Genomic DNA, 27,383 nt, shown 5'->3' on the forward strand with positions numbered 1-27,383 from the left:
GTTAATAGCGCTATTTTAGACGATGAATTGCCGAAGATCGATTTGATCTATAGCTATTCCAATGTCCGTTCGAGTTTTTATATGGAGCGATGCATGATTAACAAAATTTGATTGCTCAAATTTCCAGCTTTTTAAATTACATAAATATCTATGGAATTGTATCTATGGCGAAATGTGAGGGTAGAGTCTTGCTTTTTTTGGTAATTACCACAAAATTGGGCCTCTCAGTGCATTTTGTATGGTTGTAGGGCTGAATTGTTTGAAAACTCGGCACTTTTCAGCGCATTTTCTACAATAACTACTTTAAGACTTGAAAGAAAAATCCTTTGTTGCACGCACGTGTCAAACCAATCAGCTAAACAAACAGCTGAACACGGGCGAGAGGTATTTTATAAGGAGAAATTTGATGTCCTAATATTCGGGACTTTTGTGTAATTTTCCAGTTAGCAATGATGAAAGAATGAGGTTAATTCAAATTGCGGATTAGCATATCGCTGTTTCAAAATGGCCAGAATGGCCTCGAACGAGCGACTGGAGTTTGTATGCCAGTACTGCTATGCTCCTATAGTGCTGGGTCGACCTTCATATCTGGACTATGACAAGAATTCCTCAAAGACGTCTCCAAACAACACTTCCCCTCTTAAGAAGTCAAGTTCAGCGAGTGCTGGCCAAGGAGCGAACAAACGAAATCTCTACAGGTTAAAATCTCAATAAATTAAGTTTGTCGTCTTCCAAAATTAAGCCGCTTACTTCGCAGCATTTATCTACTAAAAGTGTAATCAAGTGTTTCAAAATTCGGATCTTTTCCGTTTGTGCCCCCCAGCTTAGTGGGTGCATATTAATTTGCACCCCCCAGACGCACGTGCCATATTTTTACATGATGATTTACTATGTAATGGCACGTGCTCTGTAACTGGGGGGAGCATAACGTACTGGGGGGGGGGGGGGGGCACAAACGGAAAAGATTCCAAAATTCTGTTCTTTTCCTTCTAAATCTGAGTAGTTGTCTAAAGAAGGCTCTAATGATATATTAACAGGCTCCCGATAATCCCAACCAGATGAAGCAAACTACAATTAAAGAGCGACAACCCGTGTGTTGGTTGACAGACAAGTTGACAGAATTGGGGCATTTTATCACCAGACCTCAAAATAAGAAATCATATTAGATCTTTTCCGTTTGTGCACCCCCCCCCCCCCAGCTTAGAGGGTGCATATTATTTGCACCCCCCCCCCCCCCCCAGCTTAGAGGGTGCATATTATTTACAACCCCCCCAGACGAACGTGCCATATTTTTATCATAATGATTTACTATGTAATGACACGTGCTCCGTAACTGGGGGGTGCATAACGTACAAGAGGGGGGAGGGGGGAAGGGCACAAGCGGAAAAGATCCATCATAATATTGATAAGAGTCCAAAAAGGAAAGAAGTAATTTCGGGTCTTTCACATTATAGCCCCTCCCCAGCTTAGTGGTCAGATAACCTATAGCCCCCCCCAATAATGTTAATTATACCATAATGGGGGGCTATAATTTCATGGGGGGGGCTATAATGGGAAAGACCCGTAATTTCAACGTCTAGTAAATTAATTAATTTCAGAATCTTTTTCGTTTGTGCCCCCAGTACGCTATGCTCCCCCAGTTACAGAGCACATGTCATTCATTACATGTTAAATCACTATGTAAAAATATGGCACGTGCGTCGGGGGGTGCAAATAATATGCGCCCAGTAAGCTGGGGGGAGGGGAGCGACCGAAAAAGATCCGAATTTCAGGAAATTGGGATCTATTCTGTTCCCCCCCCCCAGCTTAGTGAGCATAAATTTTTTATGACCCTCAGACGCACGTGCTATTTTCTTACATAGTAACGTGCTATATAACAACATGTAATTTCAGGTCATAAAAACACTGGGGGGAACAGAATAGATCCGAAAATTGGGTAATTAAGCTGCGATGATGAGCGTCAAAAGTCGGCCTTAACAATCGGATAATTCGGTGTATATTAACTGTTGTTGTTATAAACTGATGATCAAGAATACAAGGAGGCTCGGTAATGTCCGTTCGCACATGATGTTCCGACCCGCGCTCATCTACATTTTTGACTTAACTGTCTTTTGACTTAAATTTTTGACAAAGAGATCAGTTTGAAAAAAATCGTTATGCCACCAAACTAATAATTTAATGAAATAATGCCATGCCTCATTACAACGAGATCCGCCATTAAAAAGACTACGAGAAGAGAAACAACAACAACAGAAAAAAGCAAAATCAAAAATTGCACGGCAGAAATTCCATATCTAAAGTTAAAAGCACCTAGTAACAACGTCAAATTACAATCAGACAGAACTCTAACTACTCAAATTTACTTTTTCCTAACTACGCAGCAGATGGGATTTCTCCTTAATGAGACTGGGTAACAAATCGACAAAATGAAATAATGAGGCCAAATTGAAAAATCAACATTTTTTAAACCAAATAATTTGCCTTTAAGGAAATAATTTTTGATGAATATAATGAAAACTCATAATGAAACCAATAAGACATGTCTTTGTTAGACTAAGCCATTGAAACGGAATAAAGATGCAGAAAAACTCAAAAATTACGAGCAACAAATTACAAACATTGAGAAAACACATTAGTGAAGCCGTTAAAATCATTAGCTGTTTTCTGAATATTATGTATTTTCATTTTCTATTTATACTAATTCAGCTAAAGTGATACTGAATGAATAAATAAATTCAATTGGGTCACATTTGAAAATCATTGGTATCTGTTTTTACGCGATTGTGCTAAAGAAACAAAAATACACAACTCACGTAACTTTTTATGGAAATGCATATCAGTTACGTCATAATATCAGTAAACATGTTGGCTTTTAAAAAACAAGGAATTGTCTGGGACTTCTCAATGATGAGAGTAAGTTACAAGCTGACGAAAAGAACAACAAAACGGAAAAAATTGAACAATGGTAACAGATCTTAGAAATGTATATCATAAACTTTGAGACTGCTTGCTCGGTATAAACTGACTGCTTCGGGTAACATCATTCATTCAATCATCAAATACAAGCTTATGAGATCGGTCAGCATTTCTGGGCCACCTAAACAAAAAAAACATTCAAAAACAGCGAACTAAAAAAAGTGTCCAAGCCATTGAAAAATGAATTAAAAAATGAAAAACTTTTCTACTTTCAAATAATCTTTTAACAGCAGTGGGATTCCATTGACTCCAGTAAATCAACAAAAATGAACAAATACCTTAAAGCCACGAAATTTTTGAGAAAACCCGTAGTATCAACGCCATTAAATCCAATAGCTTTCAATGGAAGCTAATAGATACGCTAGGTTGAGCTAGATAAGACAACAAAGATGTATTTGAATTATAAGTCATTAATAAGACATTACAAGTCATTGACTATAAAAACAACAACAACAGATACAAGAAAAAATGAAAAAATCAAGTAGAACAGTGCGAGAAGAAAGGGTTGAAGCAATTTAAACCATAAGTTTTTTTTTTCTGAAAACCTAATATATGAACTATTGAACGTCTCTATGCCAATGTAACAATCAATTTTAAGTATTATGTTAAGTTTCCAAAAGGATCCAAAATTAAGAAATATCCAAATTTTTAAAAAAAATTATGAAAACTCGTGCATCTAAGTCATAACATTAGTTAGAAGATAAATACGGTAACTGGAATAATTCTGGTTGAAGTTGAAAGGAAGATGGTCTGTTCATTACTGTGACTGACTTACAGTTCACGGAAATAAGTTTAAGATTGGTTAATTTTCAAACAAAGATTTCAATTTTTCTCAAGTCTTTTAAACATTAAAATCAATATCTTTCAACGGAAGTGAATAAATACGCTCAGTTATGCCCTGACTGGTGGACAAGGATATTTGCCATGAAAATATAATTATTAAGACATTACTATAATTCTTATGACTATGGAAACAACAAATACAGGCAAAAACCAAACTTCGATAGAAAAGTGCAAGAAAGTGTCGAATCCTTTTAAACCATAGGTTTTCTCTGAAAGCCTTATCTACGAACCTTTGGACGTCTTCTCTATGCCAATGCAACACTCAATTTTAAGTAATATGTTAAGTTTCCAAAAGGAACCAAAATTACGAAAAATTTCCAAATTTTTAAATTTTTAAAACTCGTGCATGGAAGTCTTAACAATAGTTAGAAGATAAATACACTAACTAGATTAATTCTTGTTAAGCTAGAAAGGAAGATGTTCGGGTCATTACTGAGACTGACTTACAGTTAACGAAAATAAGTTTAAGATTGGTTAATTTTCAAACAATGATTTCATTTTTTAAGTCTTAACAGCATTAAAATCAATCTTTCAACGGAAGTGAATAAATACGCTCAGTTATGCATTGATTGGACGACAAGGATATTTTCCATTAAAAGTAATCAATAAGACATTACTATAAGTCATTGACTATGAAAACATCAACAAATACCGAAAATCAAAAAATTAGAAAACTGATAGAAGAAAGTGTCCAAGCCATGTAAACCATAAGGTTTTCTCTGAAAACCTTATGTATGATCAAATGAACGTCATCTCCATGCCAATGCAACAACCAATGTTAAGATATTGTTTTAAGATTCCAAAAGGAACCAAATTTTTGAAAAAAGTTTCAAAAATTTTTAAAATATGAAAACTGGAACATGGAATTCATAACACGAATTGTTAGAAGCTATAACCGCTAACTAGAATCATTTTGGTTGAAGTAGAAAAAGAAGGGGGTCCTGTTTTTGCTGATACTGTTTTACAATTTTCAAAAGTAAGTTTATGATCGGTTAAAATTTAAAAAACTTCTCGAAAAATCGTTTTTAAAGTCTTAACAGCCATTAGCTTTCCACTCAAGGCTCTAGATGGGTCCACTTAACGCTCATTACGAAAACTATTGACTTTTTAGTCAAGAAGTCTATGCCATAGGACTCCAAGAAATTAGTAACACCTCAAAAAGAAAATCAAATTTTCATTGAAAATTACGAAAACTCAGAGTCGAAGCCAAAAAAAAAAACACGAGCGATTGCTTGAAAACGAATCATTAGTTCATTGGGCTTCATTTTTCTGTAAACCAGGTTTATCATTAACGGAATTTCGATATGAAAAAAGACTAGTCTCTATAGGACTTAAGAAAACAAAAAATATATAAAGTTTTCTAAAAAAAAGCTCTCAAATAGAATTCGAATTTTTTTATAGTAAACTTCCCAATGAGACCAGAACTAGTCTTTTTTATCACCTTCTGTCTATTAGGAACTTTAAATTGATTGATTTTGTGGCGTGAAATGTAATTTTGAGTTAATATTTTTTACAAAAAATATCTTAATTTGAATAAAATCATGCCAAATATCCAATGTTCACTCAAAACTTCAATCCTCGATAACTCCTCGAAACAATCAAAATTCAAAGAAATTCTTTTCAGTTTTGAATTCTACATTGGACGAGCTTTTTAATGATACCACTCACCTTTCTCTACAATGATTATATCGATCGGCCAAAATTGACTGAACAAAAAAAACCCATTTGAGTATATAGTTCCTCCCCCCAAAAGTGGGGTCGGAACAATAATCAGGAAAGGGGCATGCTGATAACATATACGCAAGTGATAAAATTTTGCAGGGGCGGAGCTTTCACGAATTCCAAGCGCGACATGTAATTTCTTTGTTTTTAGTGACTGTTTGACTACCCAAAATTTGACAGCGTTCCAGAGCTAAAAATTTTGAAGGGGCGGGGGTTTCGTGAAGTCTACATGTGACATGGTAAATTTATTGTTTATTTTGACTGTGACTACCCACAATTTGAATATGTTCCAGAGGCGTGAATAGAGGGGTGTCCCCAGCTGGCAGTGGACTGAAGAGTGGTGGAAACAGTGCCGCTCAATTGACGGAAGGTGGATCCCAAGCACCCCTTGTCGAAGCGGAGTTTTTAATGCGCAGCTCACACGAAGTCTTCGATTCTTTTCAGAAAGTGCTCATTGAGTGAGTTAAATTTATCTCAGATCTTTTCCGTTTGTGCCCCCCCCCCCCCCCCCCGGCTTAGTGGGCGCATATTATTTGCACCCCCCCCCCCCCCCAGACGCACGTGCAATATTTTTACATAGTGATTTACTATATAATGGTGCGTGATCTGTAACTAGGGGGCCCATAACGTACTTGGGGGAGGCACAACGGAAAATATCCTTTATCTCTACTTTGCTTAGTAATTGTTCTCAAACAAAGTTGTATCAATTATTTTAGTCCTGCTGCTCTTTTGCGTTTTTTTGTACTACCAGTTTTTCGTCTGGTCGTTGTTTTGGTTTGACCAGTTGACTTTTCGTCCTCAAAAACGTAATAAACAGTTGAAGCCCTGAGGGCATTAAATTATCTTGGAGCCTTACGGCTCTCTAGTTTATAATAAATTGTTAACTCGTGTCGTTACGGAATAAATAGAGCACCTACACAGTTGATCAATACATAAAAAAGAACACAAGAAAGATCGCCATTAGACCATAAGGTGCATTTTCAGGCGTCTCCTAGTCGGAAGAGAAATTTCATGATACTTAATTCAAAAGTTAGTATTAAAAAGATTTCAAATTGGCCAGTTTTTTGATGAATAAAGTTTCTAATTTAAGCCATAGATTAACCTAGTGAGTCAGTAAAAGTTAGTTTTCTATTTTTTCGTGAGCAAAAGTTTTAAACTGTGGACCTCTCAAATTTTTCACTTTTGTTACAAAATTAGAATCCAGTTTGAGAAAAACGTTCGAGTTTTGGATTTTATTTGATAGACTGTTTTCGGGAAAAAATGATTTAAGGGTGACAGATTTAAATTGTTTTTCGCATGAGCACAGTCTTGACAGTTCATTTTGTGTAATGAAATGGTTCATGTCCATGATAAAATTTTCACGTCTCATTCATCTAGTCATCAGTTTAAAAACTGCGTATTGGTAAAGCTGAAAAACTTTGTAATTCTCTCTGATGAGAAACTGAGTCAAACTTTTGAATGAAAAATATTACTCTCAGTATTGTATTAATTTTTGCATCGATTTTGTGCATCGTAGCTCTTCTGGCAATCACATAGATTAGAATCCCGTATTGAACCACTGGTTTAACGTAACTGTTGAATATCTTGATGAATTTGGCTGTGATTTAAAATTTTTATCAAATTATAGAAAAGTCCGCAAAATTGTACCAAATTCTTTTCTACCCGTTTCGTGTGTTCCCTAAAATCTAGTTTTTCGTCAATCATTATGCCCTAGTAACTTAAAAACTTTTGATTTTCAAGGGGCTTTCCTTTCATCTTAAAGAAATCATTTCTGTCGTGCTTAGTCTTAAAGGTTATGGTCTTACTTTTATCCGTGTTCGGTGTAAGGTTGTTCGCTTTTAGTCAGTTTTCTGTTTGGTATAAGATCTGTTGATGCTCGTGACGAGCATTTGCTTTATTTGATTTAGTGTAAACTGTAGTATCATAGGCATAGGAAATGAAGTTTGAGTACGGGCTGATCGTTTTCAAATCATTTATGTAAATAATGAAAAGAAGTGGGCCTAATATAGACCCTTGTGTCATTTTCGACTTCCTTTGTCTATACTGTGCGAATTGTTACCTATTTTTCAGATAAGATTTGAAAATTGTATATACAGGACCCCTTAATCCATTTATTTTACACTTTCTGTCAATTTTTGTGATGCTATATTCAATAAGTCTGCAAGAATGTCTTCTTGAGAACATATATAAATCAGTTTGGATTGGTAATGCGCAATTGAAGCTGCTACACATTTTGTAAAGATATAGTTAAGATCCATATAGTCTTCGCTATTTTGACTTAGACTCACTTTGTCTGTATTCTATTTTGAATGGGCGAGTGTTTCCAGAGGTACAAAATTTTGAAAGGGCGAGTGTTTCGTGAAGTCTAGATGTGACATGGTAAATTCATTGTTTATTTTGACTGTGACTACCCACAATTTGAATATGTTCCAGAGGCGGGAATAGAGGGGTGTCCCCAGCTGGCAGTGGACTGAAGAGTGGTGGAAGCAGTGCCGCTCAATTGAAGGAAGGTGGATCCCAAGCACTCCTTGTCGGAGCGGAATTTTTAATGCGCAGCTCACACGAAGCCTTTGATTCCTTTCACAAATTGCTCTATTTACTATATAATGGTGCGTGATCTGTAATTGGGAGGCCCATAACGTACTGGGGGGCACAACGGAAAATATCCTTTATCTCTACTTTGCTTAGTAATTGTTCTCAAACGAAGTTGTATCAATTATTTTAGTCCTGATGCTCTTTTGCGTTTTTTTTGTACTACCAGTTTTTCATCTGGTCGTTGTTTTGATTTGACCAGTTGACTTTTCGTCCCAAAAACGTAATAAACAGATGAAGCCCTGAGGGCATTAAATTATCTTGGAGCCTTACGGCTCACTAGTTTATAATAAATTGTTTACTCGTGTCGTTACGGAATAAATATAGCACCTACACAATTTATCAATACATAAAAAAGAGCACAAGAAAGATCGCCATTAGACCATAAGGTGCATTTTCAGGCGTCTCCTAGTCGGAAGAGAAATTTCATGATACTTAATTCAAAAGTTAGTATTAAAAAGATTTCAAATTGGCCAGTTTTTTGAAGAAAAAAGTTTCTAATTTAAGCCATAGATTAACCTAGTGAGTCAGAAAAAGTTAGTTTTCTATTTTTTCGTGAGCAAAAGTTTTAAACTGTGGACCTCTCAAATTTTTCACTTTTGTTACAAAATTAGAATCCAGTTTGAGAAAAACGTTCGAGTTTTCGGATTTTATTTGATAGACTGTTTTCGGGGAAAAATGAATTAAGGGTGACAGATTTAAATTGTTTTTCGCACGAGCACAGTCTTGACAGTTCATTTTGTGTAATGAAATGATTCATGTCCATGATAAAATTTTCACGTCTCATTCATCTAGTCATCAGTTTAAAAACTGCGTATTGGTGAAGCTGAAAAACTTTGACTCAGTTTCTCATCAGAGAGAATTACAAACTTTTGAATAAAAAAATATTACTCTCAGTATTCCATTAATTTTTGCATCGATTTTGTGCATCGTAGCTCTTCTGGCAGTCACATAGATTAGAATCCCGCATTGAACCACTGGTTTAACGTAACTGTTGAATATCTTGATGAATTTGGCTGTGATTTAAAATTTTTATCAATTTATAGAAAAGTCCGCAAAATTGTACCAAATTCTTTTCTACCCGTTTCATGTGTTCCCTAAAATCTAGTTTTTCGTCAATCATTATGCCCAAGTAACTTAAAAACTTTTGATTTTCAAGGGGCTTTCCTTTCATCTTAAAGAAATCATTTCTGTCGTGCTTAGTCTTAAAGGTTGTGGTCTTACTTTTATCCGTGTTCAGTGTAAGGTTGTTCGCTTTTAGTCAGTTTTCTGTTTGGTATAAGATCTGCTGATGCTGGTGACGAGCATTTGCTTTATTTAATTTAGTGTAAACTAGTATCGTAGGCATAGGAATTGAAGTTTGAGTACGGGCTGATCGTTTTCAAATCATTCATGTAAATAATGAAAAGAAAAGGGCCTAATATAGACCCTTGTAGTACCCCGTATTTGACTTTGTCGTTTTTGACTTCCTTTGTCTATACTGTGCGAATTGTTACCTATTTTTCAAATAAGAGTCGAGAATTGTGTATACAGGTCCCCTTAATCCGTTTATTGTACACTTTCTGTCAATTTTTGTGATGCTCTTTTCAATAAGTCTGCAAGAATGCCTTCTTGAGAACATATATAAATCAGTTTGGATTGGTAATGCGCAATTGAAGCTGCTACACATTTTGTAAAGATATAGTTAAGATCCATATAGTCTTCGCTATTTTGACTTAGACTCACTTTCTCTGTATTCTATTTTGAGTGGGCGAGGGTTTCCAGAGGTACAAAATTTTGAAAGGGCGAGGGTTTCGTGAAGTCTAGATGTGACATGGTAAATTCTTTGTTTATTTTGACTGTGACTACCCACAATTTGAATATGTTCCAGAGGCGGGAATAGAGTGGTGTCCCCAGCTGGCAGTGGACTGAAGAGTGGTGAAAGCAGTGCCGCTCAATTGACGGAAGGTGGATCCCAAGCACTCCTTGTCGGAGCGGAATTTTTAATGCGCAGCTCACACGAAGCCTTTGATTCCTTTCACAAATTGCTCGATTTACTATATAATGGTGCGTGATCTGTAATTGGGGGGCCCATAGCGTACTGGGGGCACAACGGAAAATATCCTTTATCTCTACTTTGCTTAGTAATTGTTCTCAAACGAAGTTGTATCAATTATTTTAGTCCTGCTGCTCTTTTGCGTTTTTTTTTGTACTACCAGTTTTTCGTCTGGTCGTTGTTTTGGTTTGACCAGTTGACTTTTCGTCCTAAAAACGTAATAAACAGATGAAGCCCTGAGGGCATTAAATTATCTTGGAGCCTTACGGCTCTCTAGTTTATAATAAATTGTTTACTCGTGTCGTTACGGAATAAATAGAGCACCTACTAAATAGAGCGCCATTAGACCATAAGGTGCATTTTCAGGCGTCTCCTAGTCGGAAGAGAAATTTCATGATACTTAATTCAAAAGTTAGTATTAAAAAGATTTCAAATTGGCCAGTTTTTTGAAGAAAAAAGTTTCTAATTTAAGCCATAGATTAACCTAGTGAGTCAGAAAAAGTTAGTTTTCTATTTTTTCGTGAGCAAAAGTTTTAAACTGTGGACCTCTCAAATTTTTCACTTTTGTTACAAAATTAGAATCCAGTTTGAGAAAAACGTTCGAGTTTTCGGATTTTATTTGATAGACTGTTTTCGGGGAAAAATGAATTAAGGGTGACAGATTTAAATTGTTTTTCGCACGAGCACAGTCTTGACAGTTCATTTTGTGTAATGAAATGATTCATGTCCATGATAAAATTTTCACGTCTCATTCATCTAGTCATCAGTTTAAAAACTGCGTATTGGTGAAGCTGAAAAACTTTGACTCAGTTTCTCATCAGAGAGAATTACAAACTTTTGAATAAAAAAATATTACTCTCAGTATTCCATTAATTTTTGCATCGATTTTGTGCATCGTAGCTCTTCTGGCAGTCACATAGATTAGAATCCCGCATTGAACCACTGGTTTAACGTAACTGTTGAATATCTTGATGAATTTGGCTGTGATTTAAAATTTTTATCAATTTATAGAAAAGTCCGCAAAATTGTACCAAATTCTTTTCTACCCGTTTCGTGTGTTCCCTAAAATCTAGTTTTTCGTCAATCATTATGCCCAAGTAACTTAAAAACTTTTGATTTTCAAGGGGCTTTCCGTTCATCTTAAAGAAATCATTTCTGTCGTGCTTAGTCTTAAAGGTTATGGTCTTACTTTTATCCGTGTTCAGTGTAAGGTTGTTCGCTTTTAGTCAGTTTTCTGTTTGGTATAAGATCTGCTGATGCTGGTGACGAGCATTTGCTTTATTTAATTTAGTGTAAACTAGTATCGTAGGCATAGGAATTGAAGTTTGAGTACGGGCTGATCGTTTTCAAATCATTCATGTAAATAATGAAAAGAAAAGGGCCTAATATAGACCCTTGTGGTACCCCGTATTTGACTTTGTCGTTTTTGACTTCCTTTGTCTATACTGTGCGAATTGTTACCTATTTTTCAAATAAGAGTCGAGAATTGTATATACAGGACCCCTTAATCCATTTATTGTACACTTTCTGTCAATTTTTGTGATACTCTTTTCAATAAGTCTGCAAGAATGCCTTCTTGAGAACATATATAAATCAGTTTGGATTGGTAATGCGCAATTGAAGCTGCTACACATTTTGTAAAGATATAGTTAAGATCCATATAGTCTTCGCTATTTTGACTTAGACTCACTTTCTCTGTATTCTATTTTGAATGGGCGAGGGTTTCCAGAGGTACAAAATTTTGAAAGGGCGAGGGTTTCGTGAAGTCTAGATGTGACATGGTAAATTCATTGTTTATTTTGACTGTGACTACCCACAATTTGAATATGTTCCAGAGGCGGGAATAGAGTGGTGTCCCCAGCTGGCAGTGGACTGAAGAGTGGTGAAAGCAGTGCCGCTCAATTGACGGAAGGTGGATCCCAAGCACTCCTTGTCGGAGCGGAATTTTTAATGCGCAGCTCACACGAAGCCTTTGATTCCTTTCACAAATTGCTCGATTTACTATATAATGGTGCGTGATCTGTAATTGGGGGGCCCATAACGTACTGGGGGCACAACGGAAAATATCCTTTATCTCTACTTTGCTTAGTAATTGTTCTCAAACGAAGTTGTATCAATTATTTTAGTCCTGCTGCTCTTTTGCGTTTTTTTTTGTACTACCAGTTTTTTCATCTGGTCGTTGTTTTGGTTTGACCAGTTGACTTTTCGTCCTCAAAAACGTAATAAACAGTTGAAGCCCTGAGGGCATTAAATTATGTTGGAGCCTTACGGCTCACTAGTTTATAATAAATTGTTTACTCGTGTCGTTACGGAATAAATAGAGCACCTACACAATTGATCAATACATAAAAAAGAGCACAAGAAAGATCGCCATTAGACAATAAGGTGCATTTTCAGGCGTCTCTTAGTCGGAAGAGAAATTTCCTGATACTTAATTCAAAAGTTAGTATTAAAAAGATTTCAAATTGGCCAGTTTTTGGTGAATAAAGTTTCTAATATAAGCCATAGATTAACCTAGTGAGTCAGTAAAAGTTAGTTTTCTATTTTTTTGTGAGCAAGAGTTTTAAACTGTGGACCTCTCAATATTTTCACTTTTGTTACAAAACTAGAATCCAGTTTGAGAAAAACGTTCGAGTTTTCGGATTTTATTTGATAGACTGTTTTCGGGAAAAAATGAATTAAGGGTGACAGATTTAAATTGTTTTTCGCATGAGCACAGTCTTGACAGTTCTTTTGGTGTAATGAAATGATTCATGTCCATGATAAAATTTTCACGTCTCAATTCTTCTAGTCATCAGCTTAAAAACTGCGTATTGGTGAAGCTGAAAAACTTTGTAATTCTCTCTGATGAGAAACTGAGTCAAACTTTTGAATAAAAAATATTACTCTCAGTTTTCTATTAATTTTTGCATCGATTTTGTGCATCGTAGCTCTTGTGGCAGTCACATAGATTAGAATCCCGTATTGAACCACTGGTTTAACGTAACTGTTGAATATCTTGATGAATTTGGCTGTGATTTAAATTTTTAATCAATTTATAGAAAAGTCCGCAAAATTGTACCAAATTCTTTTCTACCCGTTTCGTGTGTTCCCTAAAATCTAGTTTTTCGTCAATCGTTATGCCCAAGTAACTTAAAAAATTTTGATTTTCAAGGGGCTTTCCGTTCTTCTTAAAGAAATAATTTCTGTCGTGCTTATTCTTAAAGGTTATGGTCTTACTTTTATCCGTGTTCAGTGTAAGGTTGTTCGCTTTTAGTCAGTTCTCTGTTTGGTATAAGATCTGTTGATGCTCGTGACGAGCATTTGCTTTATTTGATTTAGTGTAAACTGTAGTATCGTAGGCATAGGAAATGAAGTTTGAGTACGGGCTGATCGTTTTCAAATCATTTATGTAAATAATGAAAAGAAGTGGGCCTAATATAGACCCTTGTGGTACCCCGTATTTGACTTTGTCATTTTCGACTTCCTTTGTCTATACTGTGCGAATTGTTACCTATTTTTCAAATAAGATTCGAAAACTGTATATACAGGACCCCTTAGTCCATTTATTTTACACTTTCTGTCAATTTTTGTCAAGCAGAATTTTTGTCAACAGTGTCGAAAGCTTTACGTAAATATAAAAATGTGCAATGAGTGTTGTCCGTACTAAAATGTTTTTATGTTCGTATCAACTCAACCAAATTGCTAACTGCGTGGACAGTTCCTCTTTTTTCCCTAAAGCTGAATTGTTTAAAATTTCAAAAGTCGTTAAAATAATTAGAAATGCCATCTAGTATAAGTTTTTCTAAAATTTTACCAGGAGTTGGTAAGAGAGAGATTGGGCGAAAATTATTGGGTTCACTTTCACCTTCTTTATGTAGAGGTTTTACTGATGATATTTTCAATAAGTCTGCAAGAATGCCTTCTTGAGAACATATATAAATCGGTTTGGATTGGTAATGCGCAATTGAGGCTGCTACAGATTTTATAAAGATATAGTTTAGACCCATAGAGTCTTCGCTATTTTGACTTAGACTCCTGAATGACTGTAAGCACTTCTTTTTTGCTCGTTGGTATCAAAAACATAGATTGAAGTTGTTGAGTTTTTAGTGAACACTCACCTTGTCTAAATTTTTTATTTAAATTTTTGCCAATTGTTGCAAAGAAGTGATTGAAATCGTTTGGTTCCTTTTGATTGAGATTTTTTACTTTTTCCCGCTCCTTTCCGCTAAGATTTCTTTTTGGAAAAATTCTTAAATGTCTCTGATTGTTCTTTTAAAAATGATATTAAAGTCACCACACACCATATTAAAAGATAGCGGCTCTATTAACAAACTGTCAATGTAACTTTCAATTTTTGTAAGGGTTTCCGTGTTAACTGAATTTGAAGGTATATACATGCAAGTTGCATAGGTAAAAGTCTCGACGGTTCCAGTAACTCTCATAGTGAGCGCATGAAGTCCATTTAATTTACATTCAACTTTCGCTTGTCGAGAACTTTCGCTTGTCGAGATTTTTAATAATAATTGCAACTCCACTGCCTCTTTTTTTCTGTTGATGTTAATGAGAGGTCTATAACCGTCTAGAAACATTGATTTTGTGATGAAAGCCCTTGAGCCAAGTTTCCGTTAGACAGATTGCCGGCGATTTCTCACCTAGGTCTTCTAGGAACACTTGTAGATCATCAAAGTTTTTGGTAGTGAACGAATGTTTTGAAGCATGATTTGGAAACAGTTCGACATGTTTTTCGATAATAGTTTAAGTTTTAACTAATTAACTAACTAGCTACTCAGGCCGCCAGAAGCAGCCTAATACCAAAAGTTTATAAATGTTTTAAATTAAGAAAGAAAAACGCAAAAGAAAAGCAAAAAAAGACTCAGCAGATTAGTAGTATCAAATGGAATTGGTTCCCGCGATAATCAGAGGAAGAAAAAAGCACTGATCACAAGTTTAATCTTCCTTAACCCCTGTCCTTTCAAAAGAATGCGTATATCACAGTCCGAAAAGACTACGTGCGGACATCACAAGCAGAGTTAAGGACAGAGAACTTTGCTAACCAAAGAGTTTAATCAGCTGGTGGTTTTCTGCAGTTTCAGCTGCAATACTAATACTAATACTAAGATAAAATTTTTCTTCCGGTTGAACATGATGGGAAATTTTGAGTTATGGTCACAGAAAGCACATTTCAAAATAAAGGAAGAGCGATTGTTATGTTTTCGTTTTCAAGTTCTCAACTTATTTTTTACTCTTTCTGTTGTTTGGCAGCGGGAGATCTGAATTATACATCACCGTCCTTAGCATTACGTTGTCAATGGTTGTAAGCTTGTCTAATTCTTCTATTTCGTTCACCCGAACGAATTGAGGTTTTTTGTTGTTCGCAACAAGCACGGAAAGAATGCAATTTTATTTTGTTGTAATTAAGTTGCGTTTCGTAGCCTTTGCTTTGATTTGAGCCTCACACTCCGGAAGTGGCTCGTTTATGTAGATATCATTTCCATTGATTGTGTTTTTCTTGTTGCGTTAGGCTCGTCTTTTCTTCGTTTTTTTGGTCAGCAATAGATGAACTTGCAAATAACAGTAGGCATATTGTTGTACTTCTGTTGGCTCGGTACAATTTGACAAGCTTTGATGCTTGGTCTCTCCAGGTACACTCCATGAAATTTATCAAAAAATTCAATGTTTCGAGGGTAACGTCTTGTTCACTTCGACTATCAAATGGGGGGTTAACGATTAAAACGCTATCTTTCCTCGAGTACCGTTCCTGTGCTCTCAGCCTTTTTGGTATTGTTTGACAATAGTTTTACAAAGCTTAGATTAGATAACTTCCGTTTGTAACTGTTGTAGTTGTGATGTTTGTGGGTTGTTTTTACTCAAGATACCATTGCCTACATCCTCTGCGTCGATTGGTTCCATTGTCCAGTCAATAATAATACAGAAAAAAAGAAGTTCAATTCAATTGTTTTTGATCAGTAAAAAAATTTTCGTAGTCGTTTCAGTTTCAATAACTTTAAGAGCCAAGTTCATGGGAAGGGCGGTTCTTAGATTTTGACCACCTCTTTTTACCCTCCCGCACCCACTTAACCCCCCACCCGCTCCACCTCATTCCACCAGCAACCCCACACGCTCGCCCCCACTCACTTTTTTTGCGCTGAGTGATTAATTTTGGCCATAAAAGAGTTTACCTCTCTCTAAATGCCTTTTGGTACTAAAACTAAGGTCATTCGAGTTTGTTCTCAATTCTATGAAGGTTGATAAAGAACTAAGTTATTAAGGCTGTTAATACCAATACAGATCGGTCAGTATGAAATAGTCAACTTTTATTTTTGTCTAAAATTAAAAAAAAAGAATTTTCTAATAAGGTCGGTTTCACCAATTGAATGTCCAAGCCATCAACTTAGATCTGTAGCTGTATCTGTATTCGACGGGGCTTAAGTCTAATTCGCAGCTATTTTTGGCAATCTGCCGGCTATGTATTGTAAATAGTAGTTTCTTGTTATGAGTATTATTGTGAAAAAGAGTTATCGTTCATGTTCTTTCCGAGCTCTCTGGCAGTTTTTTTAAGTAGAAATTGTCGTTTTTTTCGTATATAATAGTCGTGGGCTAAACGGAATGCTCAACAAAAATTTTGAAAAACATATGTTGGGTTCCTGCAAAACTTTTGGTGTGATAAAGAAATTAATCAAATTGTTTCAGACTGGAGAAAGAAAATGAAGCGAAAGGGAACCCTCAGTTAAGAGTGACATCTATTAACCCTCTGATCCTAATGCCTCTCAACAGCCAGGGCGATCCTGACAAGCCGGGCGAGGAAGACGAAGAAGCGACTTCAAGACCGCAGTTCACAACTGAACCGGATCCTGGTGAAGATGAAGAAGGGAAGGAAGTTGTGGATCCGGATAATGATAATGAAGAAATGACCGATGACTCAAATGGTGCTACTAGTAATTCAACAAACATTGCTGCAGGTAACTAAATGGATGCTAGGAACTATATCTGATTGGTGTGAAGAAGAATATAGGAAACAAGGATAGACCGTGGGTTCTAAAACTGACCAATTTGATACCAAAATAAGACTTGTGCTCTTGAATTCATAGGTTGATTGAAGTTAACAGCAGATACATATGCATGCTGTTTTGATTGCTGATTAAAGGCTTTCTTCAAATCAGCAAAATATGAACTCGGAAACTGTTTTCTAGTCGAATGTTCATGAATATTACCGCATGGTTTTTAGAGTCATTGAGAAGTTACCCGAGGCGAAGCCGATTTGTAGAATAAATTCGAGAAGGCGATAGCAACCGTGTGGTAATATTATGAGTCAACTCTAGTTGTGAATACAAAAGTAGGATAACTTACGCCACACTGTAACTGATTAGACTACCTTTTTCTGCCACTCTTCGTATGGCCACAGTTGAGAAAAGAATGGCGGATAAAGATAGTTAAATACAAAAACAGAGTTTCACGACTTTCGGATTTTTGTAGCTTTCATCGGGCGCTTACAAGTTATTTCTTCTGTAAGTTAATGCCACGCTGTTATCGCAACGAGACATGATTAAAATTACAGTAGGTCTGTATGTAAATTAAATAGCGGGTGACAAAAACCCTAATAATCAACTAGCTTTGAGAAATGATATCTTCCGTTAATTTAAATTTTTTTCAGGAGTAGTGCAAAAGACAGAGGAACAAGAGCAGCTACCACCTCAGTTGTTCACGAGTGAGAGAACGCCAGCTCAAAATGAGAACTTGAATCTCCTCCCCTACTCAAAGGAGGTGAGGCCATGTTTCCCGATGCTTAAACTAATAAAATTGAAGCATCTAATAATATCACAAATAATATACCCATAATACTATTTTTCTTTTTAATAGCCGCACAGCGATAGCTGGGGCTATTATTGGCCTTCTCTTGGTTTTTTTACAATTCAAAGAAAGAGCTTAAGACCAATTGGTGTAATGGTTATTAATAGCCGCGTCCTCAATTCAAGGCGGCTATTATAGCGCTCCTAAATTTTTACAATTCAAAAAATTTGAATTGTATTGGGGCGCTGTCTTTTTTTAAGATCTGTTCACACATTTTCATGATTTTTGAAGTCAAATTGGAGTAGTGATTTTGGTCACGCCGAAACAGGAAATGGAGCGAAAAAGCGAGTGGTTTTGTGGTGTAAATTTTTTTCGCTCTAATTTTAAAGTAGAATGAGAAAACGGTGTTTGAACAAAAATTCGGTTTCTCGGTGGTGGTTTTTTGTTCACATGCGGCATTTTCACTCTGATTTTTACTGTTTTTTCGGATTTTGTCTGAATGGTTTTCCTAATCCATTCACAGCTCATTCTAGACCTAGTTTGTTGTTTGAATTAAGTTTTCATTTCTCGCTAGTGGTTTTTTGTTCACATGCGGCATTTTGATATTGATTTTCTTTTTTTTTCTTATTTTTTTGTTCTGATTTTTTTTAAAATGATTTTCTCAATTCACTCATAGTCCATTCTAGGTCTAGTTTTTCTGTTTAGTCAATGAAAATTCTTTGAATTTTATGTCAGGACTTGTCCTGCTATGTTTTTTATTTCGTCGTCATGATTTTTGTTACGACCATATGACGTCACAGCCACTTTTTGTTCATTCGTACATGCAATTTCAACTGAATTGCATGTGTGACGTCATTTTTCGCTCTTAGTGGAGCGAGTTTTTTGTTCATGCGCGTGATTAAATTTTTGGTCACACTTGACTTACCTCACTCTCAAAAATGACTTCCTCACTTTGAAGTTGACTTTTATTTACTTCAATTCAAAAAGATAAGGTCAAATGGGTGTTTGTCATTCTAAATGAAGGTTATTTGAGAGCAGCTAATAGAGGCAGCAAAAACTTATACAGATTTTTAATCAAAATATAACAGATCAGCCTTGAATGAAAAGACGAATTTTTTTGGTCTGTCTTTTTTTACTGTTTTTTAGACTGCTGATCTACGAATCTATTGCGGCTATTTTCTGGCAATCTGCCAGCTATGTTTGAGAACTTCTTCCGTGATTATTTTTTAATAGCTGTGAACTCATAATTGATCTTATTGCAGTTTTTACAATTGAAAGAATTTGAATTATACTAGGGTGCTTTCTGCGACTCGATAGAGGAGTATTGGTGGAGCATTTTTTAATCGGTAATTTTGTTTGGAGTGTATTTGAAACGAAATGCCTGACGTAGAAACTAAGTGTTTTGGTCAATTTGCTGAACAAAATAAAGGAGCAGAGAGAAAAGAGAGGTGCTTACTGTCCATGCGACTTTTTCGAGTGAGAGCGAGTGTGAAAAAATTTTCGCGTAGCGAGAGATTCGTTTTTGGGCGTGGCAGTTTAAAGGCAGTTTTTGCTATAAGATAGGAAAGCAAGTTAGCCGAGTGGTTAATGGTTCTGTCGAAAGCTCCGGAGGTTCAGGATTCAAATCCCTCCATAATCGGTTTTTTTGCACCCTTCTAAACTATTTGGGCTACAGCCCTGAATTAAATTACCGTGCCTGTCAATCGAGAGCAATTATTTCCGAGCAAGTTGGTCGGTTTTTGTTTGAGCTGATTTCTTCGTTCCTGATTGTTTCAACTAGGCTGCGGAATGGACTTTGAAGTTGATTTGTAGGCATTTGTGGGTCTTTGATAGCTTTTTAGAGGCCAGAATATTTCCCTCTGATGCTTTTTGAGACAGGTTGATTCCCTTTGTTAGCTTCAGGCATCATTGTCATTACAAAGTTAACTAAAGCAATTTTTGTCATATATTATTGCCGATTGCTTGAAAATTTGGGGAACAATTGATTGGGTTTGGAATTGATCTTGAGTTAGCTTTTAATTTCTTAGTTGTTCATAGCAGATTAAGGACTAGCATTTATTTCAAAATATAAAATTCTATATATAATTCTATTTTTTGCTTTTTAGAAGTTCGCATTTTTTCTTTTTGCGGTAAAAAATTTTCGGCCGGCATCAAATTTATGCGTTTTATGTTAATAACGTCAGTGACTGTGGTTAGCTTCTTAATTCGGTTAGCTTCCGGAATTCCTTTTTCGATTTGTTTCTGGAATGTTTTTTAAGATCTCTTTTCACATTTTTGATGATTTTTGACGTCAAGTTGGATTGGTGTTTTTGGTCACACCGAATCAAGAGGCAAGGCGAGAAAACCATTGGTTTTGTGGCGTGAATTTTTGTAACCCTAATTTTTTAGAGCGAGAGAATTGTAATTGAACGATAATTGGCTTTCTCGATAGTGGATTTGTGTTCACGAACGATTTTTGTTCCGGTCTTTTCTTTATGCGACTTTTTGCTTAACCAATGTTTCGTCTGACACTTTGACTTCTGTCCACAAAAACGGGACAAACAGGTAACGCCAGGAGGGCCTTAAGTTCTCTTAGAGATTCACTGAAACTGTTTTTGCGACATAAATCCATGGTTCGAAGTGAGGCTCTTAAAGGAGTTTGACCCTATAATTCTCAGGTTTTATTCATGCATTTCTAAAGCTGAATTTACGGCGGGGAGTTGCATTTCTCTTTTTTTGCATTTCTCAATCTGTGACACCCATAGTTCCATAACATCAGAATAGGTACTAATAGTATTTATAAGTTAACCAGTTCGTTATGCTAACCAATAATTTTGGTTATCTAGATGAGGCGTGACGGGTATCTAAATAATGAGGCGCCCAAAGAACTGATGACGTATGTTAAAAGGCTGTGAGAGACCAAACTAATGCAAGTTGTACATAAGGTAAGCTTGACAAGAACCTCAACTTGTCCAGCTTGAACTTTGCTTGAGAAATGAAGCCTTGACCTAAAAACTAGAAAACGGTTTCTAGGAGAAACATTAGGTTTAGAGCTTAAGACCAATTGGTGTAATAGTTATTAGCACACCAGGCTTTTAAGGAAGAGATGCTTGTTTGAATTCAGTGTTGGTCGATTATCGCAGTAGTTGCGACCGGTAAGACCACCCTAACAAAGCACAATTAGATTTGTTTCAGGTGGTGGATGCAGTTTTCGACTCACTGAGCGAGTGCAGTGCTTTAGACTTCCCCATGTGTTGTCCGTGTGCTGATTATCTGATTGGTAAACTGAATGACAAGGGTGAAAAATTAACCGAAGAATGTCGTGCCCTTTTGGTGAGCAATTGTGTCTACAGATTAAATGCTCTCAGAAAACTTAAGCAATTTTTTTAGTCCTGTCGGTCTTTCGTTCGTTTTCCTGAATTCGTCATTTTGTGCTTCGTCATTTTCAAAAATGCAGCATAATGACAATACCATTTCTATGGGTTGAAAAGAATAGAGCTGTAAAAACAGGACGCACCCCGCAAAATTAACCTACGCATGAACTGCTTTGACTAAATGAGGACTTAAATCAATTGTAATGGTTGATTGAACAGGAGCAGAGATTGGAGGAGCAACAAATGTTGGACCAGATCTCTCAGCTGAATGGAGTGACTGTGACTGGTGAGAATGATCCAGATACACATGGCGACCCTCTAGACGCTATTATTGCCCAATTAGAGTGAGTCAGACACTACTACCATCAAATACCTTTTTAGTGTCATAGCGTAATATATACCAACTCTCGTTCTAATAACAATTGCATGATTTAAACCACTGTATTTAGACATTTTTTTCGAAACTGTTACTAAATGAAAAGTGGCGGCAAAAGGAAGTATAAGCCCAAAGCAGACTTTCGCCGCTTTCGAAAAATTTAATCGATAAGTGATGAACTTGTCACTATCAGCGACAGTTGATTGAATGTTTTGTGAGTCTTGTTTATGCAAAATTGTTGCTTGACTGTTTTTGCTTTGCTTGACTTTTGCGTCCTTCACTTCTGAAATCGTGAGCAATCTAAGTTTCTCTCTGATGCACAATTTTAAGCGCCTGAGCTTAATTAGCGTGCGCCGAAATTGTTTTCATTCTGCCAAACAATAGGCAGTCATGTTTTCGAAAAAAAGGAAGCCCTTGACCTCCCCATTTTCCCCCCTTTACCCAGTTAGGCTGACCTTTTCTTAGTCTATGCTCGTAAAACTTTAGTCAGACCAGCGGCCATAGTTTATTAGCAATTTGTCCGACCTTAAATAGGCGAACATGAGTTTGTCATGTCTTTGCGATTTACTTGCAGTTTAATTAATTTTTAATAGCCGCCCTCATCTTCTCAGACGGCTATTATTGCGCTCCTATTTTTTTTTACTTCGTCGAACTTTTTTTCGCTTTACCATTTTGCCGCTTTTTCGACATTTTGCGTGAAATCTTTTTGACTTCTGTAGGCTAGTTTCTCTCTTCTCTCATTCTGCAAAAAGTGAATTTGAACATCAGTTGCTCAGCAAAGCAATTCAAAATGAACAGACTCAGTATTAAAAAATTGAAGTCAGAAATAGAAACGGGATAAAGCCCAATTTTAGATGCCCGCTATTTGAACGTCCTTCCTATAAGTCTTAGTTACCATCTCTTATGCTTATTGGTGTTGATAGTGGCCCCTGTAGCCTCTCTCTAAGAAACAGAAGTACCTTATGTTCAACTACAAAATGCCATCAAAATAAATCGGACTTAAAAATGTTTTTGTACAAAAACATTTTTTTTCAATATCTTCTTTTCTTTCAATCCCAATCATGCTTATTGGAATCAACGGCGGCTATTTTCCGGCAATCTGCCGGGTATGTTTGATATTTTGTAAGAAAACTTAGCTCGTCTTAACTTTATCAATCGCTCTGTCTGTTTAAACTTCTGTTTAAAGTCAAGACTCTTTATCGCTGACCGAGGGAAAAATTATTCAGAGAGTTAAGTTGAGATCTAAAAATTGTGATACGAGATCTGTGACTTTGATAGATGATTAAACGTTAGGTATACTTTTATCAGATTTTAGCAATTAATAGTCGTCTCCTTAGTTTCAATGAGATAATGATAATGGCGCGTCAGTTTGAAATTTTTGCTGTACTATTTTTGCCAAAAGTGTTTTTTCCAATAGTGGTATTCCTCGGCTAATGCTGACGCATTGTTATTTATCTGTGTAGTAGAACTACAGTTGTTTTCTCAGCTTCTTTAGTTGTTAAAAATTGAATGCTTTTAGCCTTTTCTATTTTTTTCCTAAATTTTGGTTTGGCATTGCTCTCAATTAACAATATTTATACTAATATTTATTTTTTCCAAATATTCTTGTGGCTAGAAATCAGTAATAACGATTTCTATTTTTTGATTATTATGTTTCTTTCTCATGAATTTAATTTTTGCTATAGTTCGTATTCATTTTGTGTGTAATATCTTATTTTTCTCATTTGCTGTGAAGCCAAAACGATAAGTATAGTGTTTGCTTGAGTCCTGAATTTTATTTTTCTTTTATTAATTCAGTTCAGTTTCTAAGAACATAATCTACCTTATGCTTTCGTAATGTGCCTTTTGGGTCGCAGAGTTAATTGTTAAGTTCTAAGTTGCTAATACCATTAGCATGAGTTTTTTGGTATTTTTTTAGCCGGGTTGGTTTTTTGAGTCTATGAGTATGTCCATGCTAAGATTTCTCATTTATCAATGTAACTAGATATGTTGTTAATAATACAAAATTTTGCGGAATCAAGATTTCAAGGTGTTTTCTGTCAAATTTGTATTGAGTTTTAAATCTTTTTTGTTTTTAAATCTTTGTTTTTAAATCTTTTTAAATCGTTTTTGTTTGGGTTTTGCATGATGTAATTGTTTTTGCTAGCTTGTTTCAATGATGTCAATGCGCACAATTTTCTCGTTATGACAAGTGTAATTTTTTGCCAAAGTTTTTAACTAAATCTGGTGAGGCGAAGAAAAAATATTTAAGGTAAAAGGATAATGGTTTCGGCTGCAGTTATGGTTTTGCTTGTGAATCTCCGATGCTTCGAGAGTGCTTCCAGATTTCTTCTAGCAATGTTTTTAAATTCAAAGTTTTCGCTTGACAGTTTTTACGCTTTTGTTCTGGAATATTCTTTCATTTCACTTCACGAGTGACTTTTTCACGCTCGTCTTGTTTTTTTTTTTGCGTCGCTCTTATTCAGAAATTAATCCTTTTGATAAGAACAAAAGCGATTGTAAGATAGCATATTAGCAGGCTCTGATAGCCGAGCAGTTAATTTTGGAGTGTAAAACGCTGGAGGCCAGGGTTCGAACCTCTCCTTAGTTGGAATATTTTGCACCCGTCAAAATTTATCCAGGGTACTGTCCCTCTGAATTAAATTGCCCCGCTTGTCGTTCGAGAGCAATTTGTCCGGTGTTAGTCGGTTTATGTTTAATTGGTTCGCGGTTCGATTGGTTCGTGTTTGTGGAATATATTGATGGCTTTTAGAAGTGAGGAGGCTGATCTGTTGAAAGAGTTAGAAGAGATGGAAAGAGAGAGGGAAGATTTGGAGAGAGAGAACAGACAGTTAGTTGCAGAAGAACACAGGATGATGCAAGAGGAAGCAGAGTTAGTACCACAACAATATTATATAATTGAAGAAAATTAAATTTGTTTTTTCTGGGTTTAGTCTGTCCCCCTTTCCTTTAGTGTTTTAATGACCCCACTTACAAGTTGTGTTTCTATGTAGCACGGCGTTTACTTTGTCAAAAATAGCAGGCTTGAAAGTTGAATGAAAAGCAACTTCTGGCTATTTATAACAGAACCTCTGGCATTTCCAATTATGGGGGAGGGTCAAAATGAGGTTGTAGTTTGCTTCAACTTTTAAAGTGTAATTTTCTGAGAAATGTTACCGTGTTCTGTGCTACGGATAACGTTTGGATTGTTTTGAAACCATTTTGTTACGTGTCAATTTTTTAGACTGAGTACAGAAAACAACCAACTGCAACAAGAGATTTACGATTTGGAGACTTCTCTCAAAAGTGTGACTGAGCAACTCAAATTCTCAGAGGACCATTTCAATGCACTGAAAAAGACAAATGTGTTCAATCTGGTCTTCAATATTTGGCACCACGACAACAAATTCGGAACCATAAATGGATTCAGATTGGGCAAATTGAACAGCGATTCCCAAGCGGGGTCTGGAATGGGTGGAAGGGTGGAATGGAGTGAGATCAACATGGCACTAGGACAGTCCTGTTTGCTATTGCACTGCCTCATTACCAAACTCAACTTCCAGCCCAACATATACACGTAAGATTTGCATCCTGTTTGAGAAAACTTGTGTACATCTGTGTACATTCTACTGTACATAGTACATTATCATGTTCATGGTACCTTTTTAGAGTAATTCTTATGAGCTCAATTTAAGTTTTATCCCTGCCCAACCATAGTGATAACGAGATTAATTTCAGAAATTTGATGAAGCTACGTTATGCTCAATAACGGTGATAGGTTAAAAAAATTTTTGTGTACTCGGATAAAATAATAAGAAGCAATTCATTATTATCACTCACAAATTTTGGATCATGCAACTCACGCGGCTAAAATTAAGAAATTTGGCCGAATAATATTTGGTCTATTATTTATTCCAGAGTTTGGTTTCGCTAATCTTACTGTTTAAGTATGGCAATGAAAAACTGTAAACTGCCATTTGCCAAAAGTTTGTGGTCTGTCTACTTTTTGGATAAGCTGTTTTTTTGGTTGTTTTCAGACTGGTGCCTTGCGGAGCCAGGTCCTACATAGAAGCATCCCACCCCTCTCCAGCCGGGGGAGGGGGAGTGAGTAGGGAGAAATTGAATCTGTACAGCGAGGGTGGAAACAAGTTCTTCTACGACAGCAGCATTGACAGTGCCATGAAGGCATTCCTAAATGTATTGGATCAGTTCAGGGCTACTCTTGAACAGAAAAATTCAGGTGACAATTTTTAAAAATTATTTTGAGACTGAATTTCAAGTTTGGGTTAAGTGGCAATCGCGCTAAATAAAGTGGATTTATTACTGTAAGCATGAAATGTACCGATGCTGAATACATTTGTTTGTAGTGATTGATTTGCATAGTCTAAAAAAGATGGAACCAACGATTAGTTTTTATATACCTTTACATTTTTGTACATTATTCAATTATAGATATTATCTCGGCCCTAAAGTAAATAATGCCACTGATTGGTCAATTTTTTGATTAAGGCTTACTGAATCCGAACTATCGCCGGTTATGTTTCCGTGAAAATAATACTGGCTGTTCGGTAATGTGAATCTGCTTCGAGTTTTTTGTTGCAAGGAAAAGTTTTCAGAATTCCGATTGCCCTACCCAATGAAGGGTGAGATGATATACGAGAAGCAGAACTCGGATATCGGCTACTCGGTCTGTCCCGGACGAGCCTCCTCCTCTGAAATGTGGACTAAAGCATGTCGAATGATGCTGACCAACCTCAAATGGGGAATCGTTGGAGTCTGTACCATCAGTGCCCACCCCTCTGATTGGCTGCAGCCCCCTCAACCACAGTCAAACTTGAATACCCTGAAACCCTACGGTGGAGGGGGAGGAGGTCTTGGGGGTGTGAGAGATCGCGAGTCGCAGCAGCAATTTGTGACTCGTGGTAGGGTATCGACCAGTTCTAACAGTAGTGGGGGCACTGCTAGAGGTGTGCCCATTAATCAACAGCTGTATGTACAAAGCGGCGACGTAAGACAAGGGCGAACTGGGCAGAGAATTTGATACTCAAGCATAACCTATATATGAAGTAACTATATAATTATGGAATCTATTGTGTCCACACCATACCCCCGCCCCCTCCCTCCACCGTTTACTACCCCGGCTCATTTTTTGTTCATTTATTCATTGTTTCATGTAAAAACAGCGTGGTAGTGGAGTAGAGGCTGTATAAGTTGTATGCCCACTAAGCTGGGGAAGGCAACAATAGGTTCAAATTATGATTTCGTTAATTTTAATCCGTCTCGTGAAATAGTACTATTATCAAATGATTTTCCATTATGAAGTAGATTTAATGTTCATTGTATTTATAGCGAGAATTTAGTTTAAAACAAGTTTCTTGGCAATTTAATTGACATTTGGATTAGAAAATGCGCTGCATGCCTAACTAAAGAACAGTACAGTAGATTCATATGCTGTTCGCGTTTGATATCTGATTGGGGGAATTTTCGCCCTCAATTTTGAACTTCAAATCGAAAACGTCTTCGGAAGATCAAATATTTTTAAACGCAAATATAATTAGGGCTGCAAAACCATAAGCTGAGTGAAGCTATATTTTTTAGAGGAAGACTTTTTCCAAGGTCTTTTTAGAGGAAGAACTATATGTTCAGGCGGTGTTTTGACCTAAACGCGAAAGAGTAAAATCACTATGTTAACTACTTTTTGCTGAGCGAAGTTTCTTGTTTGTGCTTCCTTTGATTT

General features: G+C 36.2%; 1 protein-coding gene across 1 annotated transcript; it reads left to right on the plus strand.

Annotated features, from left to right (window-relative positions):
- The first annotated feature begins 423 nt into the window (after positions 1–423).
- LOC142349323 (uncharacterized) lies at positions 424–27,017 on the plus strand. The gene is made up of 10 exons (XM_075400798.1): positions 424–698; positions 5,835–5,999; positions 16,841–17,109; positions 17,802–17,911; positions 21,113–21,250; positions 21,511–21,635; positions 24,420–24,539; positions 24,891–25,223; positions 25,684–25,886; positions 26,263–27,017. The coding sequence occupies exons 1-10, from the start codon at positions 505–507 to the stop codon at positions 26,685–26,687; spliced, it is 2,082 nt and encodes a 693-aa protein (XP_075256913.1). The 5' UTR covers positions 424–504; the 3' UTR covers positions 26,688–27,017.
- The last annotated feature ends 366 nt before the right edge of the window (positions 27,018–27,383 follow it).

The sequence above is a fragment of the Convolutriloba macropyga genome, chromosome 11, assembly GCF_964194025.1.
Source record: "Convolutriloba macropyga chromosome 11, txConMacr16.3, whole genome shotgun sequence".
NCBI lineage: Eukaryota > Metazoa > Xenacoelomorpha > Acoela > Convolutidae > Convolutriloba > Convolutriloba macropyga.

Bases quoted from the DNA above. Each gene is read 5' to 3' on its own strand.
- LOC142349323 (XM_075400798.1), top strand. From the start codon at position 505: ATGGCCAGAATGGCCTCGAACGAGCGACTGGAGTTTGTATGCCAGTAC. The intron at 699-5,834 runs GTTAAAATCTCA...AATATGTTCCAG, and splicing joins AACAAACGAAATCTCTACAG to AGGCGTGAATAGAGGGGTGT. The intron at 25,887-26,262 runs GTGACAATTTTT...AAAAGTTTTCAG, and splicing joins TCTTGAACAGAAAAATTCAG to AATTCCGATTGCCCTACCCA.